Source organism: Hordeum vulgare, chromosome 1H (assembly GCF_904849725.1).
Source record: "Hordeum vulgare subsp. vulgare chromosome 1H, MorexV3_pseudomolecules_assembly, whole genome shotgun sequence".
Taxonomy (NCBI): Eukaryota; Viridiplantae; Streptophyta; class Magnoliopsida; order Poales; family Poaceae; genus Hordeum; species Hordeum vulgare.
In genome coordinates this window covers 47,238,946-47,249,159 of record NC_058518.1, presented here as the reverse complement: position 1 = coordinate 47,249,159, position 10,214 = coordinate 47,238,946, and the positions used below count along the sequence as shown (strand labels likewise).

At 44.1% G+C, this 10,214-nt stretch overlaps 2 protein-coding genes across 2 annotated transcripts; one reads left to right on the top strand and one right to left on the bottom strand.

Annotated features, from left to right (window-relative positions):
* The first annotated feature begins 1,915 nt into the window (after positions 1-1,915).
* Positions 1,916-3,100, top strand: LOC123415665 (ocs element-binding factor 1-like). The gene has a single exon (XM_045106752.1). The coding sequence runs from the start codon at positions 2,456-2,458 to the stop codon at positions 2,912-2,914; it is 459 nt and encodes a 152-aa protein (XP_044962687.1). The 5' UTR covers positions 1,916-2,455; the 3' UTR covers positions 2,915-3,100.
* A 1,604-nt stretch (positions 3,101-4,704) lies between these two features.
* Positions 4,705-5,658, bottom strand: LOC123396417 (homeobox protein knotted-1-like 5). Its single transcript, XM_045091360.1, is given in 5 exon segments — positions 4,705-4,716; positions 4,826-4,890; positions 5,175-5,199; positions 5,202-5,324; positions 5,432-5,658. Coding segments are annotated over 5 exon segments (348 nt in total). The 5' UTR covers positions 5,555-5,658.
* Positions 5,659-10,214: the final 4,556 nt, after the last annotated feature.

The window sequence follows — 10,214 nt, the reverse complement described above, 5'->3', positions numbered from 1 at the left end:
ACTACCTACTCTTTTTTTTTGTTACATAGTGGGCATAAGTTGTTGATTAGATATTTGCAAAGTTTGGGAGGACTTTAATGGCCATCAACAGCTGGGGGCATGTGCGTGAAGGCTTGAAGCGGTCACCGTCACAGCTTTTTTTTTTTGGCCGCCTACATCGTTTCCGCTTGGTCAAGCAATGGGCTGCTTCGTGTGAACATTTCGCGTTTGCACCCTCGTTATATGCATGATTTTTTAGAACTGTTTTCGATTGCTAAAATGTACTCCAGCTTCTTTTCATGCTAATTTTTGCATGAAAATATTCAAATCCTTCAGTTTTTGTAATTTCACAGACTTGGGAAAATCTAAGTAGAGGCGTGCGCATTGCTTCCTCCCCGTACGGCGGTGCAATTATCGTAAATATTAATGGGTACATGCAGCTGTAGCGCAGTAGTGTGGCTTAGATAAAAAAAACCTTTCTTTTAGACTGGCTCCAGCGCGTATTACCTCATGGCTACAGTAATAGCTGCTACAGTGGCTTGCTTCTTTTTATAACTACAGTTGGCTTGTTATGCAGTGTACGTATGCAGTTAAAATAGTGTGTAAACAATGCATGTGTCAGTCAAATTAACTGCCAGAGTACATTTATAATATTGCAAATTACAACTCGTCCCTTCTCCGTTGTCTAATCAGTACTCGTTATTGGAACCTAGCCGAGAAAAGTTTAATAGCTGACAAAAAATTATGATAATTAATCTGAAAACATTTTATTACTGGGATAATAATTTGGTAACTACAACTTTCTTCACCAGCTAACTACACTGATTTGTTGCTTAAATCTGACAACTACATCTATTTAAACTGATAACCATGTGTAAATATGTGACAACCGTATCCACTTAATTCTAACAATTACACTTGCTTAATCATGGCAATCTTGTACTGAGAACATGTAATGCAACTTAACATGTTTAATTTTTTTTGGCAACTAAGTATTTTATAATCTGGTGACTAATACGTTTAGTATAGCAGCCAACTAGTATTTATGTATGTGGCAACTAATCACTTTATAATTTGGAAACTAAATATTTTTAATTTGACAAGTACAATAATACAACCAATCATGCAATAATTAACTTGACAAGAACTTGTGTGCCGACTCTACCTAGCTCTGACATGCAATGCATGCTCCTTGTTTTGGATTTTTGTGACCCTTTATATGCATGAGCTTGCATGTCATTTCGCCCTTTATTTTTTTCTGGAAGAGAAAAGCCGATGCATGTGGCACATACATGCCGCTGTTGTCCATGAGAAGGCCTAAAGAATTGTGTCGCGGGTGCACGAGAGCTAAAACGTGATTTGGCATGTGGATTACTAGCCGTCACACGGAAACGCGTACGTGCGGCGCCGCTACGTAGTCGGCTTCCACAAACTTTGCTACACCGCTTGTACAACTGCACAGAAATCGTCCTGGGCTCTAAATTGTTTGACTTTTGGTTTTCCTTCTCAATCTGCAAAATCTACATACAAGTTTATGAAATCACATAATCTCCTCAAATTCGAGCAGACTCACTTACATTTTCTTTACGAATTACGCTCCGACCTTTGGTGGATTAGTTGAGCATGTCCTATGTTGCATCTGAAATGACACATTATGTTGCCTAGACTCTGGGCCAGTAAAATGTTACAACAGAAATAAATTATCATTTACCGGTGTGTGCATTAACCAATGTTTGCTCCCGGTAGGATATATGCGTATCTAGATGGAGATAAAACGAATTTCCTCCTTTCCTGGGTGTGGAATTGCAAAACTGCAATAGATATCTTCAAAGTTAAAAATTAGCCCATGACAGGTTGTCCTCCAGAAAATGCCTCCCACCTTCCCCATTTCCGAAAATACCCAAAATACCCTCCGCTCCACCTATAAATAGGCCCTCCCCCAGCGCTTAGAAACCTTCCCCATCATCTCTACCTGCTTATGCATTAGAGCCCCCGGAGTTGCCTTCGATTTGCAGCTAAGTCCTGCTTTCTCCCTTCCCCTTCTTACGTTTCAGTCCTCGTAGCTTCTCTTTCCTTAGAGTCTGCTCCCTGTTCCGGTCCTATTGTTGCGAATAAGCCCCTGAGCTCTGTCAAATTCCAGCCTCAGCTCCTTGGTCCTGGGACGAGCTCGTCGCAGATCCGATCTAGAGAGCCTCCCCGCACCGCCCATGTTTACCTTCCCCTTCCTCTGACGGCCGTCGCCCCCCGATGAAGCTGCGCGTTCGCTGCCGCTCCCACTCCTTCTCCGTCGCCTTCCTCTACTGGTTCTACGACTTCTCATGAACTCCTCGCCCCTCGAGAACGCCGCATCCATCCAGACCCTCTAGTTGATTAGATCCAGCCTCGTTTATTCCACCTTCTTTTCTTCTTCCTTCCCCGCCACCGAAGAAAAGGGGATCTTTTTCTTCTGCTTCTTGGATAAAGAGCCCGCCCGACCATGTCGTCGCCGTCGCGCCGGAGCTCCAGCCCCGAGAGCAACATCGACGGCGGCAGCGGCAGCGGCAGCGGCTCCGCCGGCGACGAGCGCAAGCGCAAGAGGATGCTGTCCAACAGGGAATCGGCCAGGCGGTCCCGCGCGCGCAAGCAGCAGCGGATGGAGGAGCTCATCGCCGAGGCCAGCCGCCTCCAGGCGGAGAACGCGCGCGTGGAAGCCCAGATCGGCGCCTACACGACCGAGCTGACCAAGGTCGACGGCGAGAACGCCGTGCTCCGCGCGCGCCACGGCGAGCTCGCCGGGCGGCTGCAGGCGCTCGGCGGCGTCCTGGAGATCTTCCAGGTGGCCGGCGCGCCCGTCGACATCCCAGAGATCCCCGACCCGCTGCTCCGCCCGTGGCAGTCCCCGTTCGCGCCCCAGCTGGCCACCGCCGGCGGCGTGCCAGATGCGTTCCAGTTCTGAGCCAAGAGTCGCCAAGACTCGTCATGCCACTGCATTGGACCACCATGGATATGGTTGCTGCTCATCCACCGCTGCTGAAGAATGCTACCAGTACTACTAGCTTGTTTATTTCATGTTTAATTATGTTTGATTCGTGTTGCTTATTGTAATCCCAGACCATTATTAGTACTTATTTTGTGATTGTAATCTTGCCTATCGAGTCCTGTGCTCTTACCCAGTGGATATGGATAAGAACAATGTTATTGATGTGTGGTGGAGCACAGATGGATTGTGGCTATATTTGGGGTGATCTGTAATAACATCTTGACATGGAACCTATATATGTTTGCATCAAATTATTTAGCCATGTGTTGCTTTGGCAAGTGTTTGATTGTTTTTTGTGAAATGATCCAGGTTAATTGGTGATTGTTGATTATGTTACATCTGTTTGTATATCCGTCGATCAAATTGCTTACAGAAATGTTTTTATCCTTTTGTCAAAATTAAATTACTCATAGGGATTGTATCTGACATTATCAGTGGAGCTCCTTTTTACCTAATACTGTATGTCCTGTGCTCTATGGGAATTGCTAAACAGCCTTAGTGGAGAGGCCATTCTCTAGCATTTGCCGGTCGACTGATGTTTTATTGCAGATTTGCGTTTATTGTGATTGGCTTCTGTTTAGGACATTGGCATCATCAACCACCAAGGGTGTTAAAGTTCGAGTAGGTATAGAATATTTTGTTGTTGTGGTTGAGATGCGTAGGTAACTAGGTATAGGGTATATATGGTAATACCACTAAAAAGTGTTGCTCATTGTATCTACTTTGTTTCTGCCCCTACTTGGATGTTTGTACCCTCCGTTTTTTTTTTTTGTAGATTTGATCAAAGTCAAGTGATAGAAAGTTTAGCCAAATATATATCAAAATATATCAACATCTATAGTACTAAACCTATATGTTATGAAAATTAATATCATTATGCATCTATTAATATTGATTTTATATTATAAATGTTGATATTTTGTTCTATAAATTTAGTCAAACTTTAGGAAGTTTGACTTTGATCAAATCTTTTATGCGGATTAAAAAGAAACGTAAGGAGTATTATTTGCTAATTATCCTCCCAAGTAGTTTTCGTTAAGGTCGTTGCTCGCTTCTTAATGAACCAAGACAGTCGTTTGTTTTAGCTTGTCAAACTTAATGAGCTTAACGTGTTAGCATTGGAGTTTTACAATCAACTCGTTAAGCTCCTAATACATACATTTTTTATTTTAAGCAACACCATTTCATGGCATCTTGGCTAATCTATTCCATCTAATCGACCCAAACCCATCCCTGCAATGCACCTGATATTTGGTAGAACTTTAATTCCAGGCTGAAACTTAGTAGTAATATATTAACCGCATCTTAATTATGTGATTATCATTGATATTCATATTTAACATGATATTAGTTATACGCTAAACATGTTTGACACATTTGAAGCTTCTCTTTCTTTTCCCGGGTTGAAGCAAATGCTATGTATATTTTCTTTTTTAAGCCAAAAATGTTATGTATATGGTTTTGATGTCCCCAACCGACCTGGTATCGGATTTTTTTGGTAGCCCCGATGGTGGAGCTGAGGAGCACATCGAATTGCTTTCCTTGCCTCCCTAGTTGATGGGCTCTGAGCTTGGTATTTACTATAACGTTCAGGCCGAATTCCAGCTGGGCCTAGCCCAAATTCAGCAATAAACGACATCTTCAGTCTTAAAAATCAGGTCGTATATATCCTGAGCCGCCTGCCACAGGAACCCAATCTCCTCTTTTCAAGTCAACAGCTGTAGCAAAATTTGCCACAGCAAAGACAGCGACAGACTATGATTTACGTATATACTCCTACTACGTATCAAAGATGGAAAAGAAGAAATTGATACTAACTAATATTGCCTTTGATTCCACCTTATCCAGTTTGATTTCACTGGCAATCCCCGTGCCCATGGATACAGACAAATCTGTTCACAGTAGTAGCTCCAGATAAGATTTTACAGGTCACACTGTAGTAGCAGCTTCAGAAAAGTCTCCCCCCCTTACAGCACCCATTTATGTAGACAATATTTGAGAAGATGATCATGGGGCTATAAGCTATTCGTCGTTTCTTGTATCTGACATCGCCCCTTCCTTGCTAGTCACACGACCACCGTGTGTGTGTGCAGAAGAGCTTTATGCGTGGAGAAATGAGCAACTATCTCACGATGTCCGCGCCCAAGTAGAGTGTCGTGTCGTGTCGGAAGAGGACCCCTTCCTCCTCCGGTGACGCCCTCTCCATGAGCACGAACCGCATGTCCTACGACGGCTTCCAGTGCTGCTTCCCCTGGTTGATGAACCAGCTGTTGATCTGCGTCGGGTCGAGGTCCGTCATGGCGGCGTGCCTCACCTTATCCTCTTCCTGCAAACATCGCAGTATCAATGTATCATCGATCGTCGATCAAGGTTTGATGAAGCAGGGATGGGGCAATTCCATTGCTGAAAGGAAGGCCGTGCCGCGGCATGTACCGTCGGGTAAGGCCAGCGGTAGTAGTGCGCGTTCCACCAGTCCATGAGATCGAGCCGAGCGCCTTTGGGGAGCTTCCCTTTCTTCCTCGTCCTCAGGAACTCTGTCCGGAGGCTACTGAGCATGGCTCGTCCTCTGATGACTCCGCCATTTCATCTTCCATCATGACGACACCCCAAATCAGACATGCATTTAGACAAAATGGTGTGTGGCGTCAGGATCAGGTTGAATGGCAGTAATACAGTGTAGGAGATCCACGTTTGGACTGAAAAAATCGAGCTTCTTCAGAGACAGAACAAGACCAACATCGATGAGCAGCCAAGTGCAGATAATCAGTAATTTGCTCAGAATCTGCAAAGAAGCAAACACTCTCCGTCGATTTCTGCTTGTTCCTGAAGATACACCTGTTCCTCTCGTTCCAAATGTTTCATGCCACATAAGTCGCTGCCACGCATTTGTCAACCACTTCTTCTTTTCGCTTGAGAAAAATGGTTTTGTCCCACCAGTCATTGATCGAGGTGGCAAGAAGTGCAACTACGGCGGCCTTGGGGTACTTTGGACGTCATTCCGTGCCAAGCTGTCTTGGCAAAGGGGCATCTCAAGATAACATGATCAGCCGATTCAGGAATCTGATCCCAAGAACAGCAAACTGCTTGATGATCCCAACCTCTTATAAGTAGCCCGTTGGCCGTCCGAAGTCTGTTTTGGAGCAAGGTCTGATAGAACGTGGATCTACTAGGCATAGATAGATCCGGTACAAACCCGTGTGATTACCTTGTCCTGAGCCGGATGAGCTCCCACCGTCCTCCATCGGTGTGGTGGCGACGGCTGTGATGAAGAAGAAGGGTTAGGCGTGGGTGGAGCTTCCCGTGAGCACCGCGCTTACCCTAGATCGGATAGGTATGTCGGTAGGGGTGTGACGGCGGCGAATCTCGTAGTCCGTGCCCCGGCACCCCACCGTCCTTTATATATAGCACGGGTCACAGGGGCCCACCAACCATAATGGGTTGGGCGCCCCCATCAGTGCGCATAGATCAAGGCCCGTTGGGCCGTTGGGCCCACGCGACGAGAGAGATCAATCTAACATTCTCCCCCTTGATCTCGACTTTTACTTTTGACTTTACACTTTTCGTTTGTTCCATCAGATATAAGCATGTAGAGCATGTCTCATCGTCACAGCTTAATTGCCGATAGAATCATACAGCTACAACACACTTTTGTTTTGAAACAAATTCATTTACATTTGGGCCTCTTATAATCCAGGAATCATAGGCTTTCCAACAAACCCATGCCGGCTAAGTGTTCCTTGAACACACTGGGTGGTAAGTCTTTCGTTAGCGGATCCGCAAGCATATACTTTGTACTTATATGCTCGAGACTTATAGTTTGATCCTGCATTTTATCTTTCACAACGTAATACTTTATATCTATCGTCTTGGAAGCATTACTAGACTTGTTGTTGTGAGCATAGAATACTGCGGGCTGGTTGTCACAGTATATCTTTAGTGGCTTGTGAATACAATCTACCACTTTCAAATCGGGTATAAACTTATTTAACCATATCACCTGCCCGGTGGCTTCAAAACATGCTATGAACTCTGCTTGCATCGTGGACAATGCAACTATGGTCTGTTTGGAGCTTTTCCATGAAATAGCTCCCCTTGCGAGACTGAACACGTACCTAGACGTGGATTTTCTATCATCTCTATCTCTCGTAAAATCTGCGTCTGAGTACCCTTTTATCTCTAGGGACTCAGATCTTCTGTATGTTAGCATGATTTCTTTTGTGCCTTGCACATAATGCAGAGCTTTCTTTGCCATCTTCGAGTGCTCTTGGCCTGGGTTTGCTTGATATCTATCGAGTACCCCGGTGATAAATGCCAAGTCAGGGCGTGTGCACACTTGTGCATACTGTAAACTTTCAACAACCGAACTATACGGTATTGTTTTCATTTCATCGAGCTCGTACTTATTCTTGGGACATTGGTGATTCCCAAAACTATAGCCCTTGACTATTGGAGCAGGCGTGGCTTTACACTTGTGCATATTATACTTTTGGAGAACTTTCTCTAAATATGCTTTCTGTGAAAGTCCTAAGACTCCATTTTTCCTGTCTCGGTGAATTTCAATTCCCAAAACATATGATGCATCACCAAGGTCTTTCATGTCAAAGTTTGAGGATAGAAACTTCTTTGTCTCTTGTAGTAGACTAATACCATTGCTTGCAAGCAAGATATCATCCACATACAAGATTAGGAAAATATATTTCCCATGTTTAAACTTTGCATAAATGCAATTATCCTCAACATTTTCTTGAAATCCAAACCTTTTAATAGTATCATTAAACTTTATGTACCACTATCTAGAGGCTTGCCTTAGCTCATAAATGGATTTCTTTAGGCGGCATCTCATATTTTCCTTGCCTTCCATGATAAAACGCTTGGGTTGTTTCATGTAGACATCTTCTTCTAAATCTCCGTTTAGAAATGTTGTCTTTACATCCATTTGATGCAGCTCTAAATCAAAATGAGCAACTAGTGCCATTATGATTCTGAAGGAATCCTTGCAAGAGACTGGAGAAAAAGTCTCATTGTAGTCTATTCCTTCTCTTTGCGTGAATCCTTTTGCCACAAGTCGGGCTTTATACTTATCAACATTCCCATTAGAGTCATACTTTGTTTGGTAGACCCATTTACAGCCTACTATCTTTGCTCCTTTAGGAATAATCTCTAAGTCCCAAACATTATTGAAACTCATCGATTTCATCTCATCTTCCATTGCCTCTAGCCATTTTTATGAGTGAGGGCTTTTAATGGCTTCTTCGTATGTGGTGGGATCACCATCCGTATGAACCATTTCCGTGTTATAGACTTTATAATCAGTAGAAATAGCAGGTCTTCTTGTTCTATTAGACCTTCTAAGTGCCTCATTGTCTGGCATACTTTCTACTTTTTCTTGTTGCAATTCCCTTTCATATCAACAACGGGTTCAGTTGGCTCCTGAAGAACAAGTGCCGGGTCTTCTCCCATAGTTGTCATCGTTGGAGTTACAACGGGTAGCGAAAAAAATGGCTCTTGAATCATCGGAATGGGCTGATGTCAGATGTGCTTCCCCGGCAACGGCGACAGGAATAGTCGTGTCGACGACACCAGAAATCCTTCTGCTACGGCTATGGAGCCCTGCGTTGGTGTTCCCTCGAAGCGGAAAGGGTGATGTAGCACAGCGGTGGTAAGTCTTTCCCTCAGTTTGAGAACCAAGGTATCAATCCAGTGGAGGAGTATCTCAAGATCCTGTACAAATACAAAAGCTTGCTCCCAACACTATGAAGGGGTTGTCAATCCCTTATAGATTATTTGCCAAGTGAGAACTGAAAGCAACAAAGTAAAAGCGGAGGTGTAAACGATAGATGTGAATAGACCCGGGGGCCGTAGTGTTTACTAGTGGCTTCTCTCATGAAAGCAAGTAGACGGTGGGTGAACAAATTACTGTCGAGCAATTGATAAAATCGCGCAAAGTCGTGACGATATCTATGCAATGATTATATCTATAGGCATCACATCCAAAACAAGTAGACCGATACTTTCTGCATCTACTACTATTACTCCACACGTCGACCGCTATCCAACATGCATCTAGTGTATTAAGTCCATAAGAACAGAGTAACGCCTTAAGCAAGATGACATGATGTAGAGGGATAATCTCAAACCAATGATAAAAACCCCATCTTTTTACCCTTGATGGCAACTACTTGATGTGTGCCTTGCTGCCCCTACTGTCATTGGGAAAGGTCACCACATGGTAGAACCCAAAACCAAGCACTTCTCCCATTGTAAGAATCATAGATCTAGTTGGCCAAACAAAACCCAAGACTCGGAGAGACTTACAAGGATATCAAATCATGCATATAAGAAATCAACAAAGACTCAAATATATTTCATAGAAAATCTGATCAGAAATCCACAATTCATCGGATCTCGACAAACACACCGCCAAAGAAGATTACATCAGATAGATCTCCATGAAGATCATGGAGAACTTTGTATTGAAGATCCAAGAGAGAGAAGAAGCCATCTAGCTACTAACTACGGACCCGTAGGTCTGAAGTGAACTACTCACGAGTCATTGGAGGGGCGATGATGATGAAGAAGAAGCCCTCCAACTCCAAAGTCCCCTCCGGTAGGGCGCCGGGAAGGGTCTCCAGATGAGATCTCGCGGAAACGGAAGCTTGCGGCGGCGGAAAAGTATTTTCGAGGCTCCCCTGATTTTTTGCTGAATATTTGGGAATATATAGGCCAAGGATCTAGGTCACGGGGCGGCCAGGGAGGCCACAAGCCCTGACACCGCCGCCTCCCCCCTGTGGCTGAGTGGGGGCTTGTGGGCTCCCTGGAGCCCACCTGGCTTGGCTAGAGGCCCCCTGATCTTCTTCCGTTCGGGAAAAAATCATTTCGGGGTTTTTATTCCGTTTGGACTCCCTTCCAAAATTAGATCTGAAAAGAGTCAAAAACATAGAAAAAACAGGAACTGACACTTGGCACTGAATTAAAAAGTTAGTCCCAAAAAATATATAAAAGGTACATAAAACATCCAAAGAAGACAAGATAACAGCGTGAAACCATCAAAAATTATAGATACGTTTGAGACCTATCATGGGTGCATCCACCCTTTTCTCCTCAAGATCAATTTTCCGAGCTACCATGCTCCCCCTCATCATTTCGTCCTCTAAGAAGACAACATGTCTCGTTTCCACAAACTTTATGTATCTATCAGGACAGTAGAAATGAAAAC